This window comes from Globicephala melas, chromosome 2 (assembly GCF_963455315.2).
Source record: "Globicephala melas chromosome 2, mGloMel1.2, whole genome shotgun sequence".
Taxonomy (NCBI): Eukaryota; Metazoa; Chordata; class Mammalia; order Artiodactyla; family Delphinidae; genus Globicephala; species Globicephala melas.
Genome location: NC_083315.2, coordinates 98,182,601 through 98,200,260, shown reverse-complemented (window position 1 = coordinate 98,200,260; position 17,660 = coordinate 98,182,601). Strand labels below are relative to the sequence as shown.

Genomic DNA, 17,660 nt, shown 5'->3' with positions numbered 1-17,660 from the left:
AAGCAACAGGTTTTAAAGACAGTCTATGTATGAAAAGGAAACAAAAATGCACACCCCAATATTTCAGTCATATCTCTACAACTGAATATTGTTTTTCTCTACATTCCCACATGTGGTCATGTAGTGTCATCTGAAAATAGATGGCAGTCTTCTTACTCTTTTTTTGTATACAAAAATGTAATTCAAGATAATTACAAAAGGCTTTTTGTCTTCAAAATGTCAGAGGGATTTGTATAATGTAAAGATAGCTTTTAAATTATTACCAAATATGGCCTTTCTTATGATTATTATTATCCAAGTTTAGCAAATTACCTTCAATGCTTTGGGACAAGAAGGCAAAAAAATAAAAAACAAAAAAGACAGGAATGGCATTTAGATCTGCTTTAAATACAGCTATCTGAAGTGTTCTCTTGTTTTGACTTATTCCAGAAGGAAAACTTAAAACAATGAGTAAATGAGTATAAGTTACAAAGAGGCATATTTTAGCTCAACATAAGGATTTTTAAAATAGAGTTGTCCAACAGAATGGTTTGTTTCAGGAAATGATGAGCTCCTTTGCTGAAGATATCCAAATTGAGACCGGATAAGCATATGCCAAGGATGCTGCAGGAAACATTTCTGCACTGTGTGGGAGATTAGCCAACAGAAGATGATGTCTTAGGTTCTTCCAATGCTAAATTTTATAATCTTATGTCTATTCCAAACATTAATAACTACTTTAATGATACAAACTCTGAGGGCCTGGTTAAGAAAATGAAAAAGAAGAAAAACAAACAAATAAACTTCTCTTGGGTTCCAGGGAAAGCAGACTATATGAAGATGCTTTTTTTTAATGCTAAGATAAGAAAAGTTAGTACATTTTAAAAGTATATGCTTTATGATACACAAAATTATTTTATAAGATATAGTACAAACAATAAAACATGCATTTCTACAAGTAAATGAACTGAAGAATAAGCAATCATTTGCTGAATTATTAAATTACACCAAACAAGAGAAGAAGAAGCTAGGCAGAAAGCCACTGAAGGACTTGCTGAGCAAGGTTTTCTATAGTCTTACAGTCCTAGGGGGACAAAAACTATAGTTCAGAAACTTCCAAGGGGGAGAAATCTTAATTAAAAACTCCAGGATCTCAGTTAGAAACCCAGGTGTCCACATACTAGAAAAGCAGAGACAAACAAAAGGTAGATTGAGCATCACCAAATCTACAATTGAGTCCTAGAATTAGAATATGGTAATCTGCCAAGATTCTATTGGCAAACCAGATCCATAGAGAAAGATAACATTATCCAGAGCCTCTACAGGTTAGCAAACATAATATTTGATACTAATAAAAAAATAAGAAAACAGACATGACACAAAATAGGACAGGAGAAAAAATCAGATCAATTGATGACCCGTTTATTGGAATTATAAGGTTGGATAAAGAGAGCTATAATTAGGTTCAAAAAATAAATAACATGAAGAATTTATAAATTCTAAAAAATCAAATAGAAATTCTGGGACTAAAAATGTAATAACTGAAACTTAAAACTCAATAGGTGGGCTAAAGAGAATATTGGAAGATGAAGAGAGGATAAGTGATCTCAAAGAAATACCAGAAAGTATTTGGGTTGAAATTTGGTGAATAAAAGAGATGAAACACTAAAAAGTTTATAGCTTTAATATAAGATGAGTAAAAAAGTATACCTAATTGGCATCCTAGAGGAAAAACAGGACAGGAAAAAAAATTGAAGAAATAAAGGCAAAGAATTTCCAAATTGAAAGACATCAAGTCAAAGAAAACTGCAACAAGTCACATCATAGCAAAACTGCTGAAAAAAAGACAAAGAAAAATATTTCCAAATTACAGAAATAAGAATGATAGTTGATTTTTCAATGGTAATAATGAAAGACAGATAACGGAATGACATTTTCAAGTTGCTGAAAGAAAGCTGTCATCCTAAGATTTTATACCCACCAAAAATATCCTCCAAAAGTGAAAGTGAAATAAAGACATTAGCAAACAAACAAAAAAGCAAGTGAAATTGTTGCCAGCATATGCCCACTGAAATAAAAACAAAAATGAGTTCTTCTGTAAAAAGAAAAATAATTCCAAGGAAACATAGAAATTCAACAGGGAGAGTAAAAACTGGGGGTAAATATAAAGGAATACTGACCATACAAAATAGAAACTATGATGTGTTCTGAGGAATAAAACATAGATAGGACTAAAATGTTTGATAACAATAACACAAAGAACGGTGATATATGGACTTAAATATTCTAAGGGCCTAGCATTTTCCAAGAAGTTTTAAATGTATGAAACTATATTAGGTTGTAATAAGTACAAGTTGTATGGTGTATTCTTTGGGATATGTACTAAAACATATAAAAGAATGTATACCTAACATGAAGAAAGTCTGATTAACCTTAAATAATGTAAAGAAGGAAAATAAAGAAACATGAAACCAGTGAGAAAAGGAGAAAATATTGGGTTGCCCAAAAAGTTTGTTCTGGTTTTTCTGTAACATCTTACGGAAAGACCCAAACGAACTTTTTGGCCAACTCGATAGTTAGACGATAAGTATAAACACAAATCCATGGCTAATTAAAAGTAACTGCTCTAATTAAGTGGCAAATAGTTTCAAACTGGATTAAAATTACAGCTAGATGCTACTTATAACGGATATTCTTTAAATATAAGAATAGAGAAAATTTGGAAGTAAAAGGATGAAAAAGTACATACCATGGAAACACTAACCAAAAAAATCAGCGCAGTGCATTTATTTTACTTTGAAAGTGGATGTATAGTAAAAGGATATCCATCAGAAAGATAAAACAATTCTAAACTTGCTTTCACATATCTTCAACTATCTAAAGCAAAATTGACAAAACTTAAAGGAGAACATAAGCCCATACAACCACCTCTCTCAATTACTGGTGAAGAAAAGAAAGAAAAAAATCAGCAAAGCTATAGAAGATCTAAAGAATATTTAAAAAAAAATTAGGGCTTCCCTGGTGGCGCAGTGGTTGAGAGTCCATCTGCCGATGCAGGGGACACGGGTTCGTGCCCTGGTCTGGGAAGATCCCCCATGCCGCGGAGCGGCTGGGCCCGTGAGCCATGGCCGCTGAGCCTGCGCATCCGGAGCCTGTGCTCCGCAACGAGAGAGGCCACAACAGTGAGCGGCCCACGTACCACAAAAATAAAATAAAATAAAATAAAAGAAATTAAAGTATAGTTGATTTACAATATTGTGTTAATTTCAGGTATACAGCCTAATGATTCAGGTTTTTGCAGACTGTATTTCAATGTTACAAGTAATTATAAGATATAGGATTTAATTTCCTGTGCTATACAGTAAATCCTTGTTGCTTATCTATTTTACGAATACTAATTTGTTAATCTCATACTCCTCATTTGTCCATCCCTCTTCCCTCTCCCCTTTGGTAACCATAAGTTTGTTTTCTACGTCTGTGAGCCTGTTTCTGTTTTGTATATGGATTCATTTGTGTTAATTTTTTAGATTCCATGTATACGAGATATCATATGGTATTTGTCTTTCTCTGACATTTCACTAAGCATAATATTCTCTAGGTCCATCCACATTGCTGTAAATGGCAATATTTCGTTTTTTTATGGCTGAGTAATTCCATTTTATATATATATATATATATATATATATATATATATATATATATATATATATATATATATATATATATATATATATATATTACAACTTCTTAAGCCAGTCATCTGTTGACAGGTACTTGTGTTGCTTCTGTGTCTTGGTTATTGTAAATAGTGCTGCTATGAACATTGGGGTGCATGTACTAAAGAATACTTTTTTTTTTTTGCGGTACACGGGCCTCTCACTGTTGTGGCCTCTCCCGTTGCGGAGCACAGGCTCCGGACGCGCAGGCACAGCGGCCATGGCTCACGGGCCCAGCCACCCCGCGGCATGTGGGATCTTCCCGGACCGGGGCACGAACCCGCGTCCCCTGCATCAGCAGGCGGACTCTCAACCACTGCGCCACCAGGGAAGCCCTAAAGAATACTTTTAATAAACCTTCCTTAATTGGCATATATACAACCCTGCACCAAATAATAAAAGAATACATACATATATGAATCATTTACCAAAACTGATCATGTGCTCGGCCATAAAGCAAGCCTCAACAAATAGCAAGAGACTAAAATTATCTAGAGTACATTCTTTGACTATCATTTAGTTAAGCTAGAAATCAATAACCAAAAAATTACAAATATATTTGTTTCATATTCCAAACTAAGACTATAACAAATTGGAATTAATTCATACTTATTTTCAGTTAATTACCAAAAAAATTTAAATAGTGTTTTAACTTTTCATAGATGAAATAATATATAGAATTGCTTTTCTTAATTATTTTTGCCTATATATCAAGTTCCCCTCTTAAAGATGTCACTATATATACTTGGGATCACTAACATGATAAAGATTATAGTTGAATTGAAAACTTTGTTATTAAAAAAGAGCCAACTTGTCAACTTCCTTCACATATTTAGTTGATTGCCACAAAAACAAGAAAACATGTCTATTAACCTTGATAGACTATATGGTCCAACGCTAGCAGGTGCCCAGTGAGAAATATTCTGAACATGCAGAATCTCTTTAGGGTGAAAGAGACCATCATCAATCTTTATGTCACTCTGGTGGATAAGGCAATCTATTGAGAAAAGTGCTTCTTCTGGCAACATAGTTTCTACACATACTCTGAAAAATAAACCAAATTTAAAGGAACAATGTAAAACAAAAAAACAAAACCAAAACCAAGAAAGTCGATGTGGAAAGGATCTTCTCTCATTGTTGTAGTTCAAGGTCACTGACGGAACCTAAACATTAATTTCTTGTCCCTCTAAAAATTCTACTGAAGTGACAGTAGGAATATAAATCTAAAAATATATCTGTAGCAATGCTGCAAAGTTAGAGGGTACTACCAGCATGCAAGAATAGGAAGGAATTTATGGAAGGTATAAAACAAAATTGGGAAAGAAAGATTAAGAAAGAATTACACAGTAGAATCATCCTGAAGGCAGGACACTGGTGCAATTGTTTTACCACCCTAGCCAACCAGACATAACCTATTCTTCTCAGTTCCCTGCAGTCTTTTATCTTGGGCTTATTTATAGACTCCTTTTGTTCTGAAGGATATTTTCCATCTCTATGGAGCTGCAGGCTCCCCTTTGCTGGTATATGCCATCAATCTTATCCTATTTGCTTTATACCTTCCAGAAATTTGTACTTCTGATGGCACCCTTCCCTGCTTTCTAAAGTTGCTATGGATTTATTATTGTTTTACATTTCTTCTGTCATTTCAATGAAATTTTGGTAGGATAGAAAGATAAAAGCTGTCAAAATATGAGTCAGCTCTCTTGAACCAGTATATAAATTTCTATGTCAATTCACTTGAATTATCTGAGCAATTAAATAAATGTAATCTGATAGCACTTCCTAGTTTACTGAAATGGGAGCCATCTGTCTTAATTCCAACTCTCCACTAATGTTTTAGTAAATTCATCCAGACTGTGCTTTTTCAATCTTGCTTCAGCATAAGAAGCATACCCCATCCCTTCTCTACTCCTACCCTCTTTTGTATCTCCAATCTTTCTCCTGTGGGCTCTTCTTTTCTCTTAAAACAGATTTTAAATTTCCCTATTCTAAAAATATCTCTTCCGTTTCACCTCCTTCCTACCTTTCACAGCCCTCACATTAACTCCTAGGCCCAAAGAGCAATAAACATTGCCAAACACTCACCCTTGAGGAAGCCTTCCTGGGAGTTCCCTGATCCCAACGCTACTGTGGTCCTTGTCCTACCTCTATATCAACTCTTTAGTCTGAAGGTAGTGGGACAGTGGGGATTCTCTCAATGTTGTGTGGAAACGGTACTAATGCCAAAGACAGAGAAGAATCATGGAAATTGATCAGAAATAGGAAGAAAAGAATTAAAAACAATGTTGAGGCCCTCATAAGTCAAACCTATGTTCTCTTCTTAGTCTTCATTTGTAGTAATGAATACTACTGAACCCTGACTCTCGTTGAAGGTATCTTCCCTAGGATTCCATGGTCCTACTTGAATTCGGTCCTCTTCCTACCTCTTGGATAATTCCTTCTTAGTCTGAAGGGAGTCATATAGTGGGGTAGGTTTTTACAATAGGGAGGGCAATCTGCAGGAGTGTCAAATATATATATATTTTTGAAATTCATCAAAACTTTGAAGGAATAGATGGAAAACAGGACAAAGCCTGAGAAAACAGGGTTGGAAGCAATATGAATTGAAAGGTGGATTTAACCAGTTAGTTGGGAAACAAAGCAGAAATAACACTTGGTTTCAGAGCCAATGAGGTCTGAATAGGAAGTTGTAATCTTAGTGCTGCCTACATGGTGGAATGGCTGGCAGATGTCAGGCGCTTAAGCCCTTAAGTGTAGCAAATCAGATGAGCATTTCCAATCTCATCTGCCTAATGGGAAAAGAGCTCCTCATATATTGAGTCACTGTCCTCCACTGGTTCTGGGGGCAGATGGGTTAGCCTTCTCATGGCTGGATGCTGCTCACTGTGGCTACCTGGAATGGGCCTAGAGCAAGGCAGAGATCTTGGAGAAAGTACCAATTTCCCTGCTTAATGCCACAATATTCTTTTATCCCATGCCTACTAAGTCTTAAAGCATTCTCTCATCAGTAAATTCTTTTCTGCTTATTTACTTCTAGTGGGACGGGGGTTGTTTTATGGAAAAATTATTTTTATCTCTGAGTGTGCCATAGAAAAAGTCTTTTTACTTTCGTTTTTAAAATATATGTCCCTAGTATAGTGTTCTGCATCAAAATTAAATAAATACCTATTTCTAGAAAACTTCCTATAAAAAATTAACTTTTCTGTCAAACAACTGGAATTTCTTGAAGCATTTTATATTGTACAATCAAAACCATTTTTATTTTCTTCACTTTTTAAAAATAATTAATTAATTAATTAATTTTATTTTCGACTTGCTGGGTCTTCGTTGCTGTACACGGGCTTTCTCTAGCTGCAGTGAGTGGGGGCTACTCTTCATTGCGGTGCGTGGGCTTCTCATTGTTGTGGCTTCTCTTGCTGCGGAGCACGGGCTCTAGGCACGCGGGTTTCAGTAGTCGTGGCTCACGGGCTTAGTTGCTCCGTGGCATGTCGGGTCTTCCTGGGCCAGGGATTGAACCCATGTCCCCTGCATTGGCAGGTGGATTCTTAACCACTGCGCCACCAGGGAAGCCCTTCTTTCACTTTTTAATTTGAAAGTTATATATTCCAAAAAAATTGGAAAAGATAATTAAATATTAGCAAATTGTCCTGATTAGTCTTGTGCAGGCAAAACAACAACAAAACATCTGATGTTTGGTTGTTTAAGATTATGTCTGAAACCATTTATTTTTAAGGATAATTAAAACAAGGCCAAATTAGACAATTTGAAAATGACCATACACTGGAGGTATAGAGATGAATTGAGGGAGTAAAAGGAAGAGTGTACTGGTTCCACGAAGATTCATTCTTTACCTCACTGCCAATGCCACTTTCCAATATTAATTTTTCTCTCCTCATATCCCAGAATCCCTTTATTTCTTAAGCCTTACCATGAATGTGTATCTCCATTTGTGAATTACTGACAACTGTTGTTAAGAAATAGTAAGAATTGGTAAATAAGAGAGAGAAATAAAAGAAACCTGTGATAATAAACCATGCTAGAAAACCACATAAATTTGAAAAACAACACAACCACTATACCAATGGGAGAGAACATGATAACGAACAGGTTTCAAAGTCAGGGATATCAGAGCATGAACCTTGAGTGAGGATTAAAGGAGATAACCAGAGAAATGCCTGGTATCAGGCATTCAGGCAACTTTCCCTTCATGTAGCAGTAAGTTACATACCTTGCAGGCAGGCAATGCTTGAAGGTGGTCACATATGCTGAGTTAATAGATGAGAAATCTTTCATGTTTTTCAGATAGAGATGGACCAAAATAATATCTTTCAATTCCAATCTCTTAGATTTAATAGTAGCTGCAGAAGGAAACATATATCCATAAGTTTAGGAAAACTATGAAAATTATTAGTGATATCTTGAGTAGATTTTATACAAAATACTTGCCATTTATAATATTTATATTCTTGACAATGGATTAGTGTGATTGCAGTATTTGGTGATGGTATAATGCAGAGGTTAGCAAACTTTTTCGATAAAGGACCAGATAGTAAATATTTTAAATTTTGCAGGCCAAGAGGCAAAATTGAGGACATCATCTGGAACATGACAAATTATAGAAAATCTAACAAAATGTAGAAAACAAACTGCTTTGTTAACAAAATTCAAAATGTAATAATAGTAATTGAGATCATTAAAAAATACATGTCTACTAATGAGAAGAATGAAGTTCTCTTTTTTTTTTTTCTTTTGGGATAACATTTCACTTAATAAGTGTTCAAAGTTAGTACTCCCTGGCATCAGTTGCAAATGTTCATTTGTAAAAATCCTTCTTAGCTTGTAGGTGGTATCAAAATGGCAGCAAGCTGGCTTTGGCCTGTGGGCCTTAGTTAATTGACTTCTACACTAATGGTCTTTAAAGCTACCATAATTTGGCCTTTTATAAAACATGAAACGTGACTTTAAACTTTAGGTTTTAAGAAATAAAGCATCTGCAACTTATCAAGGTTTTTTTCCTGTATAAACTTCATGTTAATAAGATTAAATCAGTGAATATATTTTAAAGTGTTACCTTATGCAAAAAAAACCCATTGATTTTTATTTCAGAATACTTCCAATGAGTAATATCAATGATTTTAATACCTTATGTCTTAGCAAATGATAGCCAGAGTAAGGAAATAAACCATTACCGAAATTTCAATTAAAACAAATTGATCTAATTTCTGACCCTTAAATTGCTTGTAATGTCCTCTACACTAGATCTGAGCTTTCGACACTTCCCAGTTAGATCCACTGAAAATGATAGATTATAAATACTAAAAAGTTAATACCATTTTCTTAAGGATTGTTGATTGTTTCCGTATACTGTTATTCCTTACTTTCTCCAAAGTTCTGGAACTGAGATAAATCTTGATTGAACCAAGAAACTAAGAGGATTTAAGAAGATAAAGAAGTAAGAAACCAGAATCACCATCTGTTGAGACTGAAGATTACTAATAAAACAGAAAAGGGCAGTAAAATTCTTGGGATGAACTGAATCCTGGGATGATCATTGACTTTATGGGACTTAATTATTAAGGAACTTGAGGGAAAGTACCTCTCTTTAAGGGTGTTCCAGTTAGAACTTCGAATTTCAGGCAAAGAATGCTTAGAAGATAACTGCACAGCTAATCATCAATAAAGCAGATAAAAGAAGTAGGATTTAATATATATTATATATTTTGAATAGAAGAAAATAGAAAACAAAATAACCTTCAAAGAGCTCCGTATGAAGATCTTAAGCTGCTTTTAAAATTAATATTATTTCATTCTTATACACTGAAACATTAAGTCAAATATAATAATCAATTTCCTTCATGTACCAGCAAACAGCCATTCTTGGGATGCCGCATTTCCTTTTTTTTTTTTTTTTTTTTTGTAGGCCACTAAGCTCATTAATTCAACATTCACTGGCTATATTCTTTCTTGAAGTACTAAGAAAAATGAATGTAAATTATTCTGAAGTGTTATAGCTTAACATGCAAGTTAATACTTAAAAGTGAACCAAAGTTTAAAAAAGGTAAAGGAAAATCCCTAAGCAAATATTAAAGATTTAGTATCAAAAGCTAAAAAAGAAAAATTCCATTTTTGAGGAACTTCTTGCTTCAAGAATTATGAAACATTTGACCTACTGGAAGATTTTCATTTTTTGTACATTTCAAAGAAAAACAGACTGCTATTTTTCTGAGTTCAAGAAAAATTCTGTGGAAGAGTAGAGATTCAGCCCAGATGAGCTTTTCCCATTCCTTTCTGTTTGGTGATCCTTTGATAAACATGACATCCAACAGCATTTATACCTAGGAGACAGAGGATACAACTACCAGGCAAAGGATTTAAAATTCCCATGTCAGAATCCCTCTACAACTTCTCTTAGTCTAGAAGTAAAGAGAATTAGGAACTTTCCTCACTCACGTCTTTGGTTTAAACAGTGTCTGAGAGTTGCAGAGAGATTTTGAATTGGAACTCATGTTACACAAAATGTATCTACATTTGGGACTTGGGGCTCCCAACCCAAAGCTATTCCTTGAGGAAGATGTGCAGGTTATAAGGGTTTCCTGCCCCATTTTCTGGCAACACCTGGCTGGTTTGCTTGCCTACTAATAACACTTGGGATGGAGCTGCTTCCATTTGTGATGTGTTTGGAGACAGATACGTCTTTGCACTGCCATGTGGGAAAAACTAGGGGTCCTGCTAACATGCAGCTATTCTCAAACTACAGTAGATAACAGATAGGCCAAAAGGTCCACTATTATACACAGCTTCCCAGAAGTTGAAGGTCATCTGTTACTGTGACCAATCTCTTTTTTCTGATCAAGTCTATACTGGGTAAATGTGCCAAGGAATGAAACTTTGGGACCATCAAGATACTCTACTGCTTTTTAATCCTTTGGAGATTATCCTTCCCATTATTCCATTGTACTATCTAGGTTCATGACATTTTAATGCCAAGAGTTTTAAGCTGAGGAATTTCCACATAGAAACCTAATTTTCATCCTAAAAATTAATTCATAAGAAAAAATTTAATTTATTTATGCACCTGTGAACCTCTCACTCCCAAAATGATTTGAGACAGCCACTTGTGAAAATTTACCTTGCTGGTAACTTTGTTAGAATCTGTTATCACACTAACGTTATAAACAAGAGATAATTGACCAAGACTCTGAAAGTGCTTAGTCTCTTGCATTTAGAAGATTATTTCAACTAGCTTATACTAAAACAAACAAACAGACAAAAAAAACAAACAAAAAACTGGGTTATGGATATTTGAGTGTGTTTTTTATATAATATTTTTGATCATTTTTGTATGTCTTGAACATCCCATAAATTTCAATAACAATAAAAAGCTACACCATATTTGCCATATTGGTAAAATAAAAGACATTAATAATAGCCAGTTTGGGCAAGTTTTAGCAAGTGTGAGTAAGCTGGAACTCTTATGCACATTTTAGTAGGCATATAAATTGGTTCAAACTTTTTGAATAGCAATTTAACAAAGTGTTCATAGTCCATATTTGTAATATGAAACATAAAATACAGCTTTTGGAAGACAACATGGTCTTCATGATCTTGAGATAGGGAAAGATTTTTCTTAAATGAGACACAGAAAGCATTAACCTTAAAAGACAAGAAAAGGAATGAATTGTTCATCAAAAGACATCATAAATAGAGTAAAATGGGAAGCCACAGTATCTGACACAGCTCACATCTAAAATAGAAAAAGAATTCTTACCAATTAATTAAAAACTATGACAGAGGGGTTTCCCTGGTAGCACAGTGTGTAAGAATCCACCTGCCAATGTAGGGGACAGTGGTTCGAGCCCTGGTCTGGGAAGATCCCACATGCCGTGGAGCAACTAAGCCCATGCACCACAACTACTGAGCCCATGTGCCACAACTACTGAAGCACGTGCACCTAGAGCCCGTGCTCTGCAACAAAAGAAGCCACTGCAATGAGAAGCCCACGCACCACAACAAAGAGTAGCCCCCGCTCACCGCAACTAGAGAAAGCCCGCACACAGCAATGAAGACCCAATGCAGCCAAAAATAAATAAATAAAATAAATAAATTTATATATAAAAAAAAAACTATGATAGATAATCCTGTAGGAGAATGTACAAGAGACCTAAACAGACAAGTTACAAAAGAAGATATCCAAATGGCTAGAAAACATGATCAGAGAACTACAGATTAGAAATATATTGACATACCACTATGTACTCACTAGGATGGCAAATATTAAAAAGACTGACAACACAAAGTGTTGGTGAGGCTATGGAGCTAATGGAACCCTAATACACTGCTGGTGGGAGTTCAAATTGTTTTAAACACTTTAGAAAACCCAGCAATTCTACTCAATAAAAATGAATACACATTTGAACCAAAGATATGTACTAGAATATTCATAGCACTATTATTTGTAAACCCATAAAATACCCAAATGCCCATCATAAAATGGATAAATATAGTACATCCACACAATATGAATACTTTTCAGAAAAAAAAGAAAAAGGAAAGTAAAACCCCGACCATTTATACAACAATATGGATGAATTTTATAGCCACAGTGAAATGAAGTGGAAGAATCCAGGCACAAGGAACACATAAGAATAAATAATAAATATTTACTTTATATAGAGCTCAAAAACAAGCAAAACTAATTATCTGTGGTATTAATTGTGAGAATGGTGTTCACTGTCAGGAAAGGGAGAAGGAATAGTGACTGAGAAGGGCACAAAGCTGTGAGGAGGACTTCTGCAGTCTTCATAATGTTGTATATTTTGACTTGGGTAGCAGTTACACAGGTGTGATCACTTTGTGAAAATTAACTAATTTGTATATTTGAATTGTGCTCTTTTTTTTGTGCTAATACTTCAACTAGAATGTAAGAAAAAAAGCAGTTTATGGATGTCCTAACAGAGATCCTCTCAATATCATTTAATTCATCCTGAGGCGACTGAACAGACGCATTTCTTCTTTCTTCTCAATCTGTACTGCCACCATCTTCTAATACGTTTTGGTTGTATTATACCTGTGTTACTTAATATTTTTTCTCACTGCCATTTCTGTATTACTGCATTTCTCTTTTTCCTTAGAGTGAAATGTAAGTCTGATAGCATCCAAGAGTCATTTTGGGTTGAAGTTTTTTCTGAATAATTTTATCCTTATTAACTGAAAACAATTTCCTTCTATTTTTCAAAAACTATCTCTCCTGTACCACCTATTTCTATTCTGTTTATTTGAAACTGGGACCTCCCCAATTTTTCTTCCATGTCTCTCAATTTTTCTCCCATATTTTCCAAACTTTTTATTATATATTCTGGGACATATCCTTGACTGGTAGGAAGTTATCAGATTATTAACTTATTCTTGTGTTTTGAACTATATTATATGCCTCTGAACATCACGTTAACCTCAGGTTAAATATACTTACTTGTAGGAATCCAAATAATTTCTTGAATGAATTTATCAATATGTTTGGAAACATCTTAATTTTCACTGAATTTTTAAATTTTCACTCAAATATGTTATTTAAACATAGTGAAAGAATGAAGGAAAAATAATGAAGACACTGCTTCTGGATGAGTTAGAAAAGGATTTTAAACTCTCCCTCCTCAAATCTTGTATAATGCAGACATAAAGTAATTAAATTGGATTTTTAAAAAATCAGTATGTCAATTTCTGAATATGACATTTAAAAGACATTCTATTTAAGGATGATGTTATTAATGTGTAACACACTTTAGACATGTCATTTTACTATGAATGCCTTTAAATTAGCTTTCTTATACAGAATTTTTGTTTTATGTCTGGATTGAAATATCTTTTGATTGTGTTAAAATGAACATATTTATGGGACAAAAGCCAAGAAAATGTGTCACTTGGGGAAAGAGAGGAAAATATTTTGTTTTCTTTTTTTCTTGGGATATTTTTGTTTACAGAGTGAGCATAGGTTGCTATCAAACTTCCAAATCTGAACAGTAGAGGTGACTTTGTCAGCATCACTTTGTTCCCAAAGTCAGTAGCTTTCCAAATCAGTGCAGTTGCCAGCTCACCTCTTTACTTACTGCTACATTTAGACACTTTAACAAAAGTCTATTGTTCACTTTAAGTGGTATCATTTCATTTTTATGTACTGTTTGTCTAAGGTGAATTTATTTATAAGTAAGAATTAATGTTTTAAAGTGATTCTACTACTGAATTGCTTTAACAACAGTGAGAAATTATTTTCACAGTCACTAATTAAAAACTAAATGCAGCACCAGAATCCATCCAGTAAGTATTTGTTTTGCTTCAGCACTGAGAAACTATTAGAAATCCACTGAAAGTAATTTATTTTATAAACTATGACAAATGTCTATACTTAAATTTCTCACTTAAAAATTTAAAGCTAAGTAGCTTGAGAAAAGTACCTGTATGTTTACTTAATCCTTCAATAACAGAATTAAAACATAGGTATATCACTGACTTAGGGAGAGGCCATATAGAACAGAGGCTAAAAGCAGAAGCATAAGGGCCAGTTGCTTATGTGTATCCCACCAACTGACTAGTAGTATAAACTTGGCCTAGATAACTTCTAGTTAACCCAGTTTCATCATCTGTAAGATGGGGATAACAGTACTTAACTCACAGGGTTGTTGTGATAATTGAGTTAATACAGGATCAGGCATATAGTAAATACTAAATAAAATTTAGCTAATTATTCACTCTTTATAGTGAGGAGATAATAGAGAATTGTCAGAAGATGCTAAATCAGTAGAGATATAAGTGTATTGTATAAAGTCATGTCATCTTCCAAAAGACCTATAAATAGAAATTCATAGGAGTAAGGGGTATATGAGGAAAAGATAAACACCCCACTTTTCCTTAAATCCAACAAAAATAGGATCAAGAATATAATAAAGATACATGTATCAGTTAAATACAAAACCACTCCTTCTCACCGTGCCTTCTGTTATTCTCAAAGCTTTCCAACAATTCCCTTTATGACTTCAAACATTTCCTGTGTCCTATCTCCCAAAGACTAAACATATACATGCAATCACAGGAAGTTGAGGAAACTGTAGACCCCAAAAAGAGAAATAAAGGGTACCAAATGTAACAAACTCCTATACTTTTTCATCCCTTTGTGATTTTGCACTGGGTTATGTAAAAATTCCTCAGGTTAAGCTTCCAGTTCCCTAAGCTGATGTTTAGACCTGTTCTTTTTACAATTCATCCCAAACTAATATTTTTAATTTTTTAATTGAAGTATAGTTGAGTGATAATATTATATTAGTTTCAGGTATACAAACAGTGATTCAATATTTTTATAGATTATATACCATATAAAGTTGTTATAAAATATTGGCTATATTCCCTGTGTTGTATATTACACCCTTGTATCTTATTTATTTTACATCTAGTAGTTTCTGTGTCTTAATGCCCTTCCTCTATCTTGTTCCAGTCCAATCCTTCTTCCCACTGGTAATGACTAGTTTGTTCTCTGTACTGTGAGTCTATTTCTGTTTTGTTATATTCATTCTTTTGTTTTGTTTTTTGGATTCCACATATAAGTAAAAACACAGAATTCTGCCTTTCTGTGTTTTACTTATTTCACTAAACATAATACCTTCCAGGTCCATCCCCGTTGTTGTAAATGGCAAAATTGCATTCTTTTTTATGTCTGAGTAATATTCCATTGTGTATATATATTACATATATATGTATATATATCTCACATTCTCTCTATGCATTCATCTGTTCATGAACACTTAAGTTGCTCCCATATCTTGTCTTGGCTATTGTAAATAATGCTATGAACACTGGGGTTCAATGTTTTCAAATTTGTGTTTTCGTTTCCTTCAGATATATACCTAGGAGTGAATATTGCTGGATCATATGGTAATTTTATTTCTAATTTTTTAATATAAATGGTAAGAGTGGGCATCCTCGTCTTGTTCCTGATTTTAGAGGAAAAGCATTCAGCTGGAAAAAAAAATCTAGGTTAAGTGTATTCCTCTCTTTCTCTCGCCTATCTTTTTTGCATAATTATGGGTATTATTTCCACTAGACTCTAAATTCTGTGAGGGCAGAATATAAACCTATTTCATTCTCTGTAGTAAACCCAGAATGTAGCATGGTACTTGGCACAGAATAGGCACTAAAAAGTGTTTGCTGAATACATGTTATGGAAAGAAGGAATCCTAGAGTTGGGCTGGACAAAAGAAGAAAAGGTGATAAAATAAAAAGGTGATAAGAGGAAACAAAGACTTAACATTATTTATCAAGAAAGATAAATCAAATAAAAAGTCATTTGCTGGACATACTACCCAAAGCAATCTACAGATTTAATGTGATCCCTATCAAATTACCCATGATGTTTTTCACAGAACTAGAACAAATAATCCTAAAATTCATATGGAACCACAGAAGACCAAGAATTGCCAAGGCAATCCTGAAGAAAAAGAACAAAGCAGGAGGTATAACCCTCCCAGACTTCAGACAATACTACAAAGCTAAGTAATCAAAACAGTGTGGCACTGGCACAAAAACAAGACATATGGATCAATGGAACAGGATAGAGAGCCCAGAAATAAACCCACACACTTATGGTCAGTTAATCTTCAACAAAAGAGGCAAGAATATACAATGGGAAAAAGACAGTCTCTTCAGCAAGTGGTGTTGGGAAAGTTGAACAGCCACATGTAAATCAATGAAGTTAGAACATGCCCTCACACCATACACAAAAGTAAACTAAAAATAGCTCAAAGACTTAAACATAAGACATGACCCCATAAAACTCCTAAAAGAGTTCATAGGCAAAACATTCTCTGACATAAATCATACCAATGTTTTCTTAGGTCAGTCTCCCAAGGCAATAGAAATAAAAACAAAAATAAACAAATGGGACCTAATCAAACTTACAAGCTTTTGCACAGCAAAGGAACCATAAACAAAACAAAAAGACAACCTACAGAATGGGAGAAAATATTTGCAAATGATGTGAGCAATAAGGGCTTAATTTCTAAAATATAGAAACAGCTCATACAACTCAACAACAAAAAATCCAATCAAAAAATGGGCAGAAGACCTAAAAAGACATTTCTCCAAAGAAGACATACAGATGGCCAATAGGCACATGAAAAGATGTTTAACATCACTAATTATTAGAGAAATGTAAATCAAAATTACAATGAGGTACCACCTCACACGGGTCAGAATGGCCATCATTAAAAAGTCTACAAATAACAAATGCTGGAGAGGCTGTGGAGAAAAGGGAACCCTCCTACACTGTTGGCGGGAATGTAGGTTGGTCCAGCCACTGTGAAAAACAGTATGGAGGTTCCTCAGAAAACTAAAAATAGAATTACCATATGATCCAACAATCCCACTCCTAGGCATATATCCAGACAAAACTATAATTAAAAAAGATACATGCACCCCTATGTTCATAGCAACACTATTCACAATAGCCAAGACATGGAAACAACCTAAATGTCCACTGACAGCTGAATGTATAAAGAAGATGTGGTACATATATACAATGGAATACTACTCAGCCATAAAAAGGAACAAAATAATGCCATTTGCAGCAACGTGGATGCAACTAGAGATTATCATACTAAGTGAAGTTAAGTCAGAAAGAGAAAGAAAAATACCATATGATATCACTTATATGTGGAATCTAAAATATGACACAAATGAACCTATCTATCTATGAAACAGAATCATGGACATAGAGAACTGACTGGTGGTTGCCAAGGGGGAGGACTTTGGGGGAGGGATGGAGTAGAAGGCTGGGGTTAGCAGATGTAAGCATTTATACATAGAATGGATAAACAGCTAGGTTCTACTGTATAGCAGAGAGAACTATATACAATATCCTATGATAAGCCATAATGGAAAAGAATGTATTTAAAAAAAAGAACATGCTATTCAGTATGTATA

General features: G+C 34.2%; 1 protein-coding gene across 10 annotated transcripts in view; it reads right to left on the bottom strand.

The window, feature by feature from the left end:
* DPH6 (diphthamine biosynthesis 6) overlaps positions 1–17,660 on the bottom strand; it is a 442,679-nt gene that overhangs the window by 217,188 nt on the left and 207,831 nt on the right. For all 10 annotated transcript variants that reach the window (XR_009563051.1, XM_060294493.1, XM_060294494.1 and 7 more), the window contains one exon: positions 7,924–8,053. Coding sequence is in view for 9 of the 10 variants with exons in the window: in XM_060294493.1 (XP_060150476.1) it covers positions 7,924–8,053 (130 nt within the window). In the remaining variant the exon portion in view is untranslated. The remainder of the gene's footprint in view (positions 1–7,923; positions 8,054–17,660) is intronic.